The sequence below is a fragment of the Scleropages formosus genome, chromosome 1 (genome assembly GCF_900964775.1).
Source record: "Scleropages formosus chromosome 1, fSclFor1.1, whole genome shotgun sequence".
NCBI classification, from domain to species: domain Eukaryota; kingdom Metazoa; phylum Chordata; class Actinopteri; order Osteoglossiformes; family Osteoglossidae; genus Scleropages; species Scleropages formosus.
The window spans coordinates 49,397,573-49,413,786 of NC_041806.1; the positions used below are offsets into that span (position 1 = coordinate 49,397,573).

General features: G+C 43.4%; 1 protein-coding gene across 2 annotated transcripts in view; it reads left to right on the forward strand.

The window, feature by feature from the left end:
* Positions 1–435: 435 nt before the first annotated feature.
* fig4a (FIG4 phosphoinositide 5-phosphatase a) overlaps positions 436–16,214 on the forward strand; it is a 37,640-nt gene continuing 21,861 nt past the window's right edge. For both annotated transcript variants that reach the window (XM_018730339.2, XM_018730340.2), the window contains exons 1-10: positions 436–843; positions 3,615–3,713; positions 4,499–4,622; positions 7,065–7,221; positions 8,388–8,438; positions 9,328–9,473; positions 9,580–9,708; positions 11,277–11,377; positions 11,730–11,892; positions 13,414–13,511. In XM_018730339.2, the coding sequence (XP_018585855.1) occupies positions 781–843; positions 3,615–3,713; positions 4,499–4,622; positions 7,065–7,221; positions 8,388–8,438; positions 9,328–9,473; positions 9,580–9,708; positions 11,277–11,377; positions 11,730–11,892; positions 13,414–13,511 (1,131 nt within the window). In that variant the 5' untranslated portion in view covers positions 436–780. The remainder of the gene's footprint in view (positions 844–3,614; positions 3,714–4,498; positions 4,623–7,064; positions 7,222–8,387; positions 8,439–9,327; positions 9,474–9,579; positions 9,709–11,276; positions 11,378–11,729; positions 11,893–13,413; positions 13,512–16,214) is intronic.

A 16,214-nucleotide genomic window follows, 5' to 3' on the forward strand; every position in this document is an offset into this window, starting at 1 on the left:
AGTCGATTCACTTACTCGAGTTGATGATGTGGAAATTAAAAATCTTGTGTTATTTATTTTAAACTGGGTTGTGTGATTTGTAAAAAGTCGAAAACAGCCGACTTGATCTATTTGGCCACTATGAGGTCTGAATGGAGATGGGGCTGTCATAATTTTGAAGTTTTCCTTAAGTGAAGTGACACACAGACTAGAGTGTGTTCCACTGATGTATGGATGAGTGACCCAGTGTTAAGTAGTGTATCTAGCAGTGTAAGTCACCGCGGTGAATAAGGTGTGTAGGCTGATAACACTACATGGAGTTCATTGGAAGTCGCTTTGGAGAAAGAAGAGTGTCTGCTAAATGAATAAATGTAAATGTAATGTTGGGGAAGCGCATTTTCCGACGTCGTTCTTTTTGGCTACCCGCGCTTTCTGTCTCAGCTGGGCTCGTGACAGTCACCTGGCCGGAAGTGGCCGCGCGCTGTCAGGAATACTGAGGGAACCGCTAGTTGTTCCGCGATTATGACACAGTGACGGGGGAGGGCAGTTAGTCAGGTTACCAAGCGTTGTATTCCGTCGTTCGCTCGGTATTTTCGACACAGCTTTGTAGGTGTTATGAGACGTTTGGTTTCCCAGTTCATTGGCTCGAAGAAGCGGGCAGTTCCGAGCCGGGACGCGCCTCATGCTCCTCAGGCTCCTCCACTCTCAGTCTCAGTGACACTGTGACGGACGCGACCGCAGGACCGCAGTGCGACTGCGGCTCTTTCTCTCTTCGCAGGGACCAAGGGCTCCATCATCATCATGCCCTCGTCTGCAGCAATTACCAGCGGAGTGCAGAGACTCGTGCTGTACGAAACCCGAGCTGTGAGTATCAATTTACTACAAAAAACACGCGAGGGACGTCGTAGAGTCTTAGCGAGCGGTAAACCGCGGCGTGAAAATGACTCAGGTAAAAAATAAATACGCGAAGGTAGCAGGTGTATAGCAGAATTATACTATGGCAACGAGTGTACGAACGAGCAGGAATGGCCTGGGAAGCACGAACGCAACGCAGAAGCACAACTACACGAGGTCCTCACATAACGGGGTTAACGTGTTCTGTGACGTCACGAATCCCCGTTGGGCGGATAAAGTCTGACTGAGGCCGGGCTTCACCTGATATTATTTCTTATGGCAAAAAATGTGTTGGTTCCCCCATGAAAAGTTTGTCAGGTAAGATTAAAGATATTGTTTACGAAAGGTAAAGCGCAGAGGTTCTGGTCTCAGTTCTGGCTCCGTTGTGGTGGAATGACCTCCCCCTCTCTCTCAGAACTGCTGAAACTCTGCCTACAGGAAGGTTCTGAGAACTCACCTTTTCCAGTCTCACTTCGCCCATGATCTCTTAAGCTCATGTATGGTGTAAATCAAAATGTTCACGCACCGAGATTTTATGATCATGCCCTGATAAGCCTTTACACAGCCGCTACTCCTGTGTCTCTCTTTCTCTAATGTAAGCCCCAAGTTCTGTTTTCTCTGAGATATACATTGCTTTAGAGAAAAGCGTCTGCTAAATTAATAAATGTAAATGTCTGACAGCTATAGCAACATGTTTTATAGTAGGCTACTTGTAATAAAAGTGATTGTTGCCAGACTCCTTTCCCTTCGTTGTCAATACCAGTGGTACTGCAGGCGGCACCGGTGTATCTCAGCACTTGGGCTGTTTGGTGCCGGGTTTTAACCTGGTTCAATGTCTGTGTGGGTTTCCTCCCGGTGCTCTGGTTTCCTCCCACAGTGCAACCACAGTTGTTTAGGGTGGATTGGTGACTTAAAATTGCCCATAGAGTGAGTGAGTGAATGAATGAATGAATATGTGTGTGGTGGGGGATATGAACTGTGAATGAATGTGGGGGGTTGAACCGGGATGTATCTTAACTAGTGTAGTACCACGTGCTTCCGGAATGTCCTCCAGACCACTGCCATCGGTTCCGTTACAAGGTATTATTAATAATGTATCTATGGAGTGTATTTTTCTCATTTAAGTGCTGATATTTATGGTAAACTTATTTGCTTTAGAATAGTAACCCCCATATATTTCCTTTTTATTGTAAAACAGTTTGAGAAGCTGCTTATAAATGGCATTATGCAATGTAAAAATTGACATTTGCATTTACTTTTATTCATTTAGTAGATGCATTTCTTCAGTTCACTATGTGCAACTCATAGTAAACAAAAGTGCATTTCACAACTGGGTATTATTATTATGACACTATTGTAAGACTCATTATGGCGATAGATGATGATGAAATGCAGGGAGGTAAGAAATGTCTCTCGTTCGAGCACCTGATCTCTGGGTTTTCCCCTTATTGGTTGCTTGCTTTGTAGTAAAGACATTACACTGCAAAAGAAATCTTGGAACCAGGTGTCCTTTTATACAATTTTTTAATGAATTAAAACCCTATGAAGGCACTGTTTGTATTTCATTGTAAGAAGTGCTGAAATTGAGTCCAGTAATGAATTAAACAGATATACTCAGTGGTGCTTAGAGCTGAAGTAACATGTGACCTGTTTTGAAAAATAAGCAGTAATTGAATTATTCAAATTGGCTGGCTGTCACTGATGGGGGTGACCTGTGATTTTTGGGAAAAGCACATTTGGTTCTCATTTTGTATGAATGTGTATGAGAAGGAACTAGTGTCAAATTGTGTTTATAAAAAAGGATTGTAAGGGTGGAACAAAAAGGGGAGTTAATTTGTCTTCAAGTAGAGTTTTACAACAGTGACTGCTGCTGTTCATTCAAATCTATTATTTTCGTTTGTAGATAGACAGGAAGTTCTTTATTTTCCACTCAAATTGTCCAAAAAGGCTCTTGTGAACATCTGGACCTTTCCATGTGGAGGCAGTAGATGGCAGTGATTGCTGGAGGGATGTTCTTCAATATTTGACACACATGCTGACAGCTCATTGTGTTTTACCAAGATGCTACCAGTTCAGAGAGGTTTAAATCCCTTAAAACTCCAGAATTTCAGAGGCAGTGAAAGTGTTTGTTTACTTAATTGCCTTGTGCACATGGTTTTTTAGAGATTAATATTACGTTAAAATAATCCCTATAGCAAAGGGCTCAGTCATCCAGGATCTGTTTAATAGACACCTGCACTTAAAATATACAGTATGTATAAACTTATGTTGTAGCAAAGCACATGGATTGTATGGAATATTATTATTATTATTATTATTATTATTATTTTTAAAAACTGTTTTGTTGTTTTCTGTGCTTTTATTTCCTGTGAATGAACACAGGTACCAGCTACTGCAGAATGTCTTTGAATATTATGATTAATCGACACAATTGGGTTGTATATGTAAGGGCACTTATGTGTGTAAATCTCCTAAGAAAAAAACTGGTGACATGACTGTATGTAAGCAGAACTCCAGTAGCATATGTGTGATAAATGTTCTAAGAATTGCTATAATTTAGTTAAATCAATTTTTGATGGTCTGTTTGTTGAGAAAATTGAACATTTAACTGACACAACGCATTACTGTTTTGATGTGAAATTTTCTTTTTGTCATAACTTTACGAAAACACATTTTGTCCATAGTGTTTTCCCGATGTGCAGCATTATTTGTTATTACACGGTTGACAATTTGTTTTCCAGAGGTATTTTCTTGTCGGGAGTAATGAGGCACAGACCAAACACCGGGTTTTGAAAATTGATCGCACAGAACCTAAAGACTTGGTGATTATTGATGATAAGGTAGGTGCGCAATGCTTTCAGAATATTCAGTGACTAACCCTTATGTAATATGCTCCTGGCAATAATATTGCAGCATGAATATTTGCATGAATAATAACAAGACCGCTCTCTTTATTATTGAAGTGGAGGCGTGAATTCCCATTATTGGAGCATCTGGCTGCTGATTTGTTTTTCCATGCTCACATGATCGAGAAGCATGTTTTAATGGAGCTCCGGGACCCAGCTCTGAGTCCTCTCATTTGTCTGATGTGACCAAGGGGAGTGTGTTAAATTTCCTTACGAGAGTTGGTTACGCAAAACGAAGCCCTAATGGGTCTGGTGGCACCTCGCTTTTGCAGAGCTTGTTTTACCTGTAAGAATTTTTTGTTCCTCCTCTAAATCAACGGTCAGTGAGTTCATACCACATGTATTGGGTACTATATCCTGAATTCCTTTGTTTATTATTTGTGAGTTTCCATTTATGCTGGTGAACAGCTGTGCAGGTATATACTTGAATTTGAGCTGTGGGTATATACCAAACTGACAGCAGCCAACTGGTGAAACAGGAGCAGAAACAGGGTAGTGGCATTCTGAAAGCACCTTGCAGACTGATGTACTTTTGCTTTTTCATCATCTGATGTGACCGAAAGAAAGAAAAGCCCTGTTATTGGACTCTTACCACAGTGAAAGGTGGCAGAGAGATTCCAGCTGAAATGCCCTGACATGTTGAATTGATGAGTGGCTGTGATAGAGGCACGCGGGAAAGGTCGTGGCGACAAGTCGGTTGACTTCCCTCTTTTCTGCAGCATGTTTACAGTCAGCAGGAGCTGCGCGACTTGCTGGATCGCCTTGATCTGGGGAATCGCACCAAAATGGGCCAGAAGGGGTCCTCGGGTTTCAACAGAGCCGTTTCTGCCTTTGGCATTGTGGGTAAGACCTGCTAAGCAGCACCTTCAGTGCTTTTTCTTGTCATGGGACTCTGTCCTCACGATGCATCATTAAGGATAAAAATCAGTGACAGTAATAATCCCTTCCATGTCTTGTGATTTTTACCTGGCTGCGGTACAGATTTGCTCATACAGTGTCTTTCTCAAAGGTACAACGAAAGCTTCTGCAGTTGGAACCGGAAGAGGACTGATTTTAAACTGTTTCTCAACCACTAAACAATTTGCATTTTCCTGAGCGCAGAGCGCTCTGAATATAGGACAGATGTCTCTTCTGCTGCGTTATTGATTTTTTTTCTTAGAATAATTATCTAGGAAGGTTTGTGTAATAAACCTAATTTCTTAATTAGTCACTAAAGCAGATTACAGTGATATATTTTTTTTCCATCGTGGGATTTGCTGCAGAGAGAATGATGGGGGCAGGATATTTCCTTCCAGTGTTAATGACACACTAAAGTGCTTTTAAATTGCGTTTAAATTTCTTAAAGTAAAATTTTGAACACAGACAGGGAAGGAGGTTAAAAGGCAGCAGCATGTTGGATTTGATTCTTGGAAAATGTAGCACATGGTTATGTTAATGAAAGAATAAATAAAAAGGTGAATACATCAAGTAGGCATGATTACATTTTGAGGTACATGAACCTGGATGATTTTGTCAAAGAAATTTTAATTCCCCAGGATTACCCAAGATCGTTACCTAACATTCGGAGCATTTTGATTCAGAAGACCATTTATCTGGGTCACTTGCCCCCCTCATTTGCGATCGGTAAGGAGTGCTCAAGGAGGCATTCATGTCCACTTCATGGGTGACGCGTGTTGGAGAGCTGACTCATTGTCGCCAGGCTGTATTATGGTGCTTGTTACGAACAGAGAGGGGGAATTGGATCGAACGGCAGGGCTTGAGATCACGAACCGGGCATCCGTTACTCTTGTTGGCCCGTTTGCTCCTCCAAGCGCACTTTCATCTTTCAGTTTTTGCTATGTTCTTTCCAGGTCCCCCAGCCTGTGGTGCCCGATTGTTGTGTGTTGTCAAAAGGGGGGTTGCAGGTGTTTTTTCCACTGTAGACTTAAGTATAATTGCTTGGATGACATAATGATGAGAGATTGTTGCCCTCATTGCAGGTGACCTACATTCGCAGAGTTTACACCATGACCCCCCCCCCCCCCACCCCATCCATATGCCCATCTCATGCCATAACAAGGACGGTGCTGGACTCCCTGCCGTCGCTCCCTCAGTGATGAGCACCGGTAACAAGGTGACTCTGGAAGGAAGTGGCTGCGACAAACAGAAGTGTGTCAGAGCTGCGGCTGTTTGACCCCCATGGTTTTGTCTCTTATAAGTTCAGGGAAGGGCATCAAGGTTAGATTCCACGAATATCCACTCTGGGGCTTTGAATAAAGGGGTCTTGGTCCCGTCAAAGAATGAAACAATTTAAAGAATAAGATGGAAGAAGAGAATTGGGGAGGGGGGGGATAGTGAAGTTCTATTAAACTGTTAAAACAGTACTGTGCTTCAGCTGTATAAAACAGCTGGACACTGCAAGAGAAACTAATAATTTAATGAAAATATTACTCAGAGTAGGGAGGGTGATTAAAACAGAAAGAATGGTATTGATGACAAAAGTTGATATAAATTCAGGGTGAGTGGTTTAAAATGATTGCTCAGGAAATTTTTAAGGGGAAAAAGTCAGCAACAATAATAACATAGCTGAAGGCAACAATGGGAAACGAGGCGAGAAACTCATTTCGATACTTGCTGCTGTAATGATTGTGTGGTGGTTCATGTAATTTTTCCTGCTCTTTGTGATTGGTTAGTATTGTGCCTTGTTGTTTATTTGCAGTTTTGCTGACACTTTTATCCAAAGCAGCTTACAGTAACCGACCCATTTATGCTGCTGTAGCCTGTCAGATACTCAGCGGTGGGGCCTGTAGGATCAGCGTTTTGCACCTGGCGCACACGCACACGCACACGCACACACACTACTGCTTTGTGAGACACCAGTTTGCATGGTAATTATTAGGTCAGTTTCCTGGAGGGATCTTGCTATTGTACCTTTGAGAAAGTGGCTCTGCCTACATTCTAGATTCTTCTGAAAAATATAGGTGCTTGGGAGAGTCATGTAGTGAAAGTGCTAATAAGTTTGGTTCGGCAGGAAGGATGCTGGTTGTAGAATTCACTTGAGCACCTGTTTCACACCTGAGACACCAGCTGGGATGACTTAAGTATGGACGTGGCTGAAAATCGGTACGTTTTTGCGCAAACCTGCAGGAGAGCACCAAATGAATATTTAAAATTGCCAGAATTTGAGGTTGCACGTGGCACAGAGCCCAATACATATGCAGCCTTCTGAATATTATCGGTTATTTCTCACAGATGTTGTATGAACCTTGAATGTGCTACAGACATACCAGTGTGCTCTTTGCGCAGGCTTTGTCCGCTTTCTGGAGGGCTACTACATCATCCTGATCACTAAACGGAGGAAGACAGCGGACATTGGGGGCCACTCCATTTACAAGATCGAAGACACAAACATGATCTACATTCCTAACGACTCTGTGCGGGTTGCCCACCCGGACGAGGCCAGGTGAGCAGGTTGCCCTCCTGTTGGGCTGTGAGCGCACTGACTGAACTAGTTGCCAGCAGGTCTCGGGTAACAGCAGATAAAATAAATCTGTAATTAAAGTGACGTCTGAACTGCAATAGCTGTAGTTGCCCCATGGTGCAGACACAGAGTGAGTTTCTTCCAGTAGGGGCAACTTTCTGCAGCTGCTCTGGCTCCTAACCACTGAGCGGAGAACATCGGCACGAAGCTCCATTATGCAGACCTCTGCAGAAACCAGAGCTGGGAGACGCATGGCTCCTGTAGGTTATATTGACCTCGGCGAGTCACGGACACCTGCTAGCCATCGGGAGGGGGTGTGGGATGGGGTGACGTTTTTTCCTGGAATGTTCTCTCTGCCCTCTTTAACCTGCCATGCATTGGCTCCTCGGTTGAGTAAAGGTTTAGAAAACGTACATTTGATAATGGAAGTCTTCTGGATTTTTGAACATGCAGATATTTACAGTTTGCTTATAATGACATTTTCTTCAGACACACACACACACACACACACACATACATGTACATGTGCACGCTGTCCGAAACCGCTTGTCCGAGCGGGGTCACGGTGAACCAGAGCCTAACCCGACAACACAGGGCGCAAGGCTGGAGTGGGAGGGAGCACACCCTAGATGGGACACCAGTCCGTCACAAGGCACCCCAAGCACAACTTGAACTCCATACCCCCCAGAGAGCAGGCACAGGCCAAACCCGCTGCACGAGCTGCCACATGGAACAGGAGCATGAGAGCACCTGAATTCAACCCCCTTCTTCAGTGTTCACATCTTCTGTCTGGTGTCCCAGAAAGTTCGTGGTCATTTCACTTTTTCATGGGATGGATCAATCAGCACTCCTCACTGAATTTTGTGGCGATGGCACATTTTTATTTTCAGGCATTTTAAACTTTGTTTGAATTTACTGAAAATATTTTAAAATCTTATTGAGTATTTTTAATTTATGGCAATGTTGCAGATTTTTAGAGTAACCAACCCATAAATGAATGGAGGAATGTTATTGTTATGCTTAACCCTATATTGATTGGTACTGCATGGTAAAATGGATTTGGAGTTATGAAGAGCCTTGTGATCATTTGCCGTGTTTACAAAAGCTTGCTCTGGTAAAATGTAACCCTCCTTCTTATTTTTTTGAAGATATGTAAGAATTTTCCAGAACGTGGATTTGTCCAGCAACTTTTATTTCAGGTGAGTTTGAGGAATTTGCCCTCATTTCATATTCTGTATCTAAAATGTACCATGACCTTAAAACCTTTAAGCTGCTTTTAACTGTTGACAGAGACTTAAGGCTGAAAACTTTATCGGTCCTGAATTTATATAAATTTTCTTAGTTTTGCTCATTTTCAGAAGACCATAACATTGTAGACTTTGGACAAGGGATGGATAACCTTTTCTGGCCAAGGGCCACACTTGTTTTATTAAAAAAAAAAAAGAAAAAAAAAAAGGCCAGAGAGACACACCAACTCTTAAATGTCTAAATTGTAAACTCAATATTTCGTTGTATTTAGGTATGGCATGTGTCTAACTGTAACTAGATAGTCATGTGATTCAATAATATATCATTTTTATGGCAGTTGTATATATCTATTAATAATTTTAAAATGTTCTTTGGGGCCACACATTAAATACTACCGCGTAACATTTTTGTTTTGCAGTTTCAGACGTGATTAGCATGAGGTGTTTTCACCTTGTAGCTGATTTACCAGATTCTTTTTGTGTTCTTATTTGTTTTTTATCTTATTTATTTGAGCAAAAGAAGAATATGCAGGAATAAAATTACAGAAGTATAAACAGAATGGGGCGGGGAGGTCAAAATACCAGCACGCTTTTCGTAGGACCTCCCCTGAACACGAAAGAAGGGTTAAAATTTGGAGGTGACTGTGGAAATGACATGAGCAGTTGATAAATAATGAACAGGCTGATAACGGAACACTTCTTAGACTCTAAAAGAATTCTTTTATACAGCATAGAATCTAATGCTTTATTCTTTGACTAAAGCTGTCAGTTCAAAACTCAGGAGTAACTCTCTGTTGTGAAAAAGTGGAGAAAATCGATGCCATTGTGGCTGTCATTACAGCTATAACTACGACCTGAGTCACTCCCTGCAGTTCAACTTAACTCTCTTGAGGAACACGTGTGACCTGGGCAAGACGGAGGACGTCCTTCCTCAGAGCCGCCAGGATAGCTTTGACATCTTTGAGGATGAGGGCCTGCCCACGCAGGGTATGGTAGCCTTTCCGTGCCGTGTTTTCGCAGCACGCCTCCACGCTTGACACCTGAAAACCTTTCCACGCCGCTCTCTCAGCTTTCGCTCCTCCTCTGATTCCAGTTGTTCTCGGGGTCAGGAGTGAGCCTTACGCCAAGTATGTGTGGAACAGCAAGCTGCTGGAGAAGGTCCAGGACACTCTCCACCCTGACTGGCTGATGTACATCATCCACGGCTTCTGCGGACAATCCAGTATCCTTCACGTTGCGGAGGTTGAGGTGTGCGGCGAGGTGTCGCTGTCTCCATGACAGTGGGCACGTGCATGTGGTGTCCTTTATTCACTGGTTACGTTCCATAAAAATCATATAGCTGCAATAAATATTTAATTTGCAAGACGTTTATTTAAATTTATTGTCTTCCAGTTACAATAAATCTCTTAAAATATCATCTCTGTAAAGTCCTATTCAGAGCCGATTGCTAACCTATTCATCGCGTAATCATCCAAAATAAATAAATAAATTAGAATATGCACTTTTCTTAACCAAGCACTAAGTGTTTGCTGTTCTCTAGCAGAACACTTCGATGTGAATGCTGTGCAGACAAACGTATCGAAGGGGTGCGCAGTTTCGTCAAGGAGGACTAATGATTACGGGATCTGCTTGCTGCAGCACATAGGACTCATACAGCGAGAGAGAGAGGCTGGAAGTAGGTCAATTAGGAGTTATGGGAAATAATTACTAGTTCACTTAAGATGCTTATCAAGGGTCTTTGGTCCACTTGTAAAACTGAGGAAAACAAAGCTGTCGCCGGCGGAAAGCACTGGAATCGTACACGTCGTCCAATTTGTACCGCGTTAAAAACAATGAGACCGTTGTGAGATGCTGTGTCCTGGGTGCTGCTGCACGTTTAGGTGTGTTGACCACTGCCGGTGCTGCTTCCTGACCACATTGCCTGTACTGTGGATAGGAGTCATATTGCTGGGCTGGGTTACAAAATAGGCCACCATGGGATGTGAATCAATCCCTCATTGGAAACCTGATTGTTACCATGGTCAGGGGGGAAAAAAAAAAAAAACATCATTTCTCCATTGAGGGGAGGGACTCATTTTCTACGAATCTCATGACATATGCAATAGGTTATTTTGCTTCATGGCAGTCGTGTGTAGTTGAGTACTAGCAGTACTTTCACAGTGATCTAGAGGTATAATTCGATCTTTTTTTTTTTTTTCTTTTTGACGGAGGTGAACAAATCTGTTAAACCTCATTAAAAGAATGTGAAAACTAAAGTGCTTGAAGTCACCCTTCTGTTTAGTTTTTTTATTTGCTCCTTTTTTCTGTTAACATATTTAGCAGTTCTTTGTCAGGTGGCTTTTTCGTTAACGTTCACTCACGTTCGCATTCTCCCATAGGAACGTCTCTACCGTCTGGCTTTCGGTTTGATCCTGAAGCTTTATGCTTTCTAGCGCTTCTTTTTTTGCCCCGGAGAGTGACTGGCTGCAGATAAAATTCTTAAGATGAACCGGTGTCCATGTTTGCAATTCAATTCGGTGCCAGGAAGATGAACAGTCATGAGCGGTCACCGGTATTACTTTTTTTCCTTTTCAATCATTTAATGATCGCCTGCGTTTTCGCGTACAGCCGCATCATCGTGTGATTGACGTGACTGAAGTGTGCGTAGTTTATTTTAAGATGAGAAAGCATTGACGGCGAGCCGGGGGATGGTGTCGCACAGGGTTGCTTACTGTGTCGAGAGGTAGTGGGTTTACAGGAGGAGAGATGAGTTTCTGAGAACTGGTCCTCCCTTAACCCTGTGCTTCACAGAGCTGCTCATCTACGGGAGGCCTGTCTACGTCACTTTGATCGCCAGGAGGTCCTGCCGCTTTGCCGGGACGCGCTTCCTGAAGAGGGGTGCCAACTGCGAGGTCTCGTATGCCCTCCGACTCCTTGTGTCGGCGTCCCTGGCTGTAGCCTACCTCTCATTCCATTTCCTTCCTTTCATCTTCGTATTCAGTGTCTAGGAAAGGTTGGGGTTGAGCAGGGTGAACGCGCTCAGCTTGTCCTGCTTTCACACGCTGTTGTAGCGCCTGGGTTGAGTTGAGGGAAGGTTTGGTTCTCTGGGTGTTTACTAGAAATGGCATTTCTGCAAAGCGAATGGCAGGTTTAGGGACGTAATTTGATTTATTACCCAATGAGCCAGTGAACAGCAAAACTCTCCAGCCTCAGATTGACAGCTACTGGATTTATGTCTGTGTGACCGACCTTGTCTTTGTGAAGGGGGATGTGGCCAACGAGGTGGAGACGGAACAGATCGTCCACGACGCCTCGGTGATGACCTTCTCGGCGGGGAGCTATTCCTCATACGTCCAGGTCCGAGGCTCTGTCCCCCTCTACTGGTCCCAGGACATCTCCACCATGATGCCCAAGCCTCCCATTCGCTGTGAGTCCCTTAGCCGTCCTTCAGAGTCCCGTTCGCTCTCCACATTGATTCCCCCCCCCCCCCCTTAAATGTACCTACTGCGGCGCTCCATATCTGCATTTTTTTTTTTTTTTTTACATAAAAATTCTCCCGCTTTGTGAGGACTCCTTTATTAGTCCTGTAATTTTCTTATATTTTTAAATCTGCAAGTGTTTGTGAACCGATTTGCGCCCCCTAGTTTGTAGCAACATTCCGAGGGAAATACGTAGTTATAAACTGTGCAGATAATTATCAAAATTGGACCACTTATGCCAGGGGGTTGCCATTAAAAGGAGAAGTTGCGTCCGCACAGCCCCAGATGCCTGCGGGGATTCGGTTATTCCGGGTCGCTGTACTTGCCATGACTTCTTCTCTACCCTCAAACTACTTTGCACTGGTAATTCATACCATGTCAGAGCTCCAGAGCTCTTTGGCAGCTTAATAAAGATAATTTGGTGCCAACTCTGACGAGTGGGGTATACGAGGTGGGATTTGAGGTTCTGAAAGGTCCCTTCAGGGGACGCTGGAGATGAAAGGGAGCGATGATAATCTCATCAGCTCTCAAGAGGAAGCATCTGCAGGGATTAGACCTGCACACGTTATTACATCTTCAGCAGGTTCCCACACAAGAACTTGTAGATTCTATAGGAGCTGGATGGCCCCAGGCGAACTACTGGAGTTCCCAGCTGCCTCGCTGTCATGTCTTAACTCGGTTGAGGCTTCTAGGGACCCGATGATAGCTCCGCGTGTGCAGTTGCCCTTCTACACCCACCTGTCCCTGCATGTACCACACCCTGGGTACATTAATTCTTGTCATCATTGATAATAAGTGGGTCACTAGTATAACATCTCTCCACAATTTCAAACACAAGTCACCCTTATAGGGCTCACAGCGTATAGCTTATTATAGCTGTATGTATTATGTGCACACAGAATGGCCTTGTTATACAAGATAATGACTTTTCTTCATGGGATTCAATTGTAATAAGGAGATGAATAACTGTGTTAGAGGAGCACTTTCTTAATGCTACCCTTTGCCTTTTAAAAAAGCATTATCGGATGTTTGAATAGCTGATCAATAGTGCACTGAAAATGTAAATGGGCTGCGTTCCAAACGTGGAGGAACAAGGTGGGCTGTGGCCTACATTTTTAAATGCTTTTATTTGTTTAAAGGCTTCAACAGAGAAACAAGATCAATTCTTTGACTTGATATTTGCTGTTCCAGCTTGCATTAAGAGGTCATTTTAAAATAGTCCAATTGCATTGACCTTTTCAGTACATTGCATCACATTGGCACTTAAGTCTCTCATCCTGAGAGAATCAAAAGGGTGGAGTGATATTGGTTCTTCCAACTGCTGGACATAAGGTCGCAGTGACCCTCTCACACAGGATCGAATTTTAGAGCATATTCGAGAAATGCAGCTGTATGACAAAGGAGATCCAGCAAACCATGTCCGAGCTGCTCGCCATGTCCAGGGTTTGAGTGTCTTGCTGTTCTTCCAGTGGACCAAGCGGATCCCTATGCGACCGTGGCAGCACAGCACTTTGACCAAATGCTGAAGAGGTTCGGCTCACCCATCATCATCCTCAACCTGGTAAAGGTGTGTATGGTGTCCAGGAGGTCGTAGGCAGGGGTGGAGCATCAGGGCTATAAATAGCTGCTTCCCCGTTTCCCCTCACTAAGCATGGTGACAGAAAAATCTTTTTTTTTTTTTTTCTTTTTTTCACTCAAATGAAGCTGCTTTTTCCTAATAGGAAATCTATTTTTAAGTAAAATAAGCGAGGTAATGTGCGCAAATGTTACATCAGTACATTTCACCTGATGTGGACCCACATCAATTTGAAACCTGGTACTACAAAGCTCTCAGTGTACTTGCCTCACGTGACTTTAACGCTTTTTTTTTTTTTTCTTTTCCTTTTTGGAGTGGTGAGGTTCTTTTTGTGCTCTCTGTTGGTCAGAGTGGGGAATGGGGCTCTACGTTGTTTTTGTTTTCTTTTTACAGTTACACTTATGTGACACTTTTCTCCAAAGCAGCTTACAATGTTAAGGTACTTGCAGTTCCTTTCCCATTTATCCAGCTGGGTAATTTTCACTGGAGTAATTTAGGGTAAGTATCTTGCTCAGGAGTATTAGAGCCGGAGGTGAAACTTGAACCTTTTGGCTCCAAAAGCAGCAACTCTAACCTGTATGCTTCCAGCTGCTTTTGTTTTTTTGGTTTTTATTTTTTAAACCATTGTGGATGCTGTATTATTATTATTAGTATTGTTGTTGTTCTTGTTGTCATCCTCATTAGGGGGAGCTGATAAGCATGTTGGATATAGCTGTTGCTTTTGAATCCGAAGGTTATCTGTTCAAATCCCACCTCGAGCTGTAGCACCCTGGAGCAAGGTACTTAAGGTAGAACAACATTGTGAGCTGCTTTGGAGAAAAGCGTATGATAAATATGTGTATCATTATTTCTTCATTTATGTGACAGTTTTCTCCAAGGTGACTTACAGTGGTTTGTCCTCTAAGTTAGAAATTATTTTCAGCCAAACAGCGACGGGCTTGAAGGCTTTTATTCTGTTGCAAGCGGCCAGTTTATTAACAAGCAAATTAAGTGAGCTCTTCGAGTGACAACTTCCATTTTTGTTTTCGGAATACTGGTGTTTTACCACAAAATTACTGGCTTTTTTCTGATAGTGCATGTAATCAATATGAACATGCATCAAAGACAGCAAGGTAGTTAAGGGACATAAGTCGCTGTACCTAAAATGAAAAACTTAAGTGAAATAGCCAACTATATGAATGGACAATATTTTGGAGCTTTTAAAGGAACCAAGCTGTTATAATAAACTGAATGGATTCATGGTCATTTATATTTGCTTAATTTATAATTTAGTAAGGATTTATACTGCCTGCAAATATGCGTTTGTTAAAAATAGTTTTCAGTAATGAGTAAAAGGAGGATTGAAATACTTATTTAGGTTGTAAGAAACTCCTATCAACCTGTAACTATATGGCCGGAGGCACGCGTGTGTGTGTGTGTCTGTGAGAAAAAGAGAGAGTGTGTTTTGTCAGGTGGGGTATGTTCCCTCTCACGTTGAAGCTCACGGGCATGGTGGTGAAACATCCTCCGTCTGGGCCGTACTCACACAACAGGGATGGGCATGTGACCCCTGGGTGGAGGAGGGGTTTGGTGGTGGGGGGGGAGGTAGGCTGCTGCTCTGGGAGCGATTTGTGTGTCTGCGGCTGCACATGGCCGGCCACGCCACATGGACGGAGCTTGTTCTTTGTAAACGAGCCTTTTTGCATGTGGATGAGTTAATTTGAGCTAATAAAAGTCGCGAGAAACCCCACCACAGGACCCCTGACCCCCCCCATCATTATTCCTCGGCAATCGCTCATCCAGGAATGATTTCAGTGTGAATCATTGGTTCTCTGTTGTTCGACGACTGCAGAGTATGTGTGTGCGTGCGTGCGTGTGTGTGTATGTGTGTGTGTGGGTGGGAGGGTAGGTGGGTGTGTGTGCCTGCGTTTCTGGATGTGCGTGTCCATGCATCTGTGTTTGGGGCGCATGTGCGTGCACGCTCCTCCTCGGCTGCCTGCCCGTGTGCGAACACACGTGTGTCTCTGTGTGCAGTAACGGCAGACAGGTAGTCATTACAGGGGTCGGGCAGGTGGGACTGCTGATTTGATTAAAAGGGTAAGGGTTCGAAATGCCACTTGACAGCACCCTAACTGCTTGTTATAAATGCCACATAACTCAATACCACTTGAATCAGAACATATTTAATATATATCAGAGGTTCGAGTGGCATTTCTAGCCGGTTGCACATATGCTGCTATTATGAATTAATGTACGTCCCAGATGTGTTTACGTTAATTACATATTTGCATGTGCATGAGTGTGTCTGGGTGTATGTATGTGTTTGGATGTGTGCCCCCCATGTGTGGGGGGGGGGCTCCACCCCCTGCTAATTGACTGTTGCCATAGAAAGTGTGAGTGGATATGAAAGGTCAGCCAGCTGCCTTTTCCTTTGAAAGTAAACGCCTGCAGAGATGAGAGTGGGGCCGAGCCGAGCCGCAGGTTCAGGAATGGTTCAAACAACTTGGTTTCTGTCACGTTTTACTGCTTTGGAGACCAAGTAGCCAGCTGGTGAAGCAGCCCTGTTTGTTTCTCTTAACTTGTACGTGGAATTAAGATGAATCTCTTAATTTTTTCACTACAGGGGAATTTTTTCCTATAATCTTGCCCTTCACAGAGGTAGGCAATAGAGCTGTTTCCTTGCAATGGAAGGACTTTTGTTTGAATCCCCACATC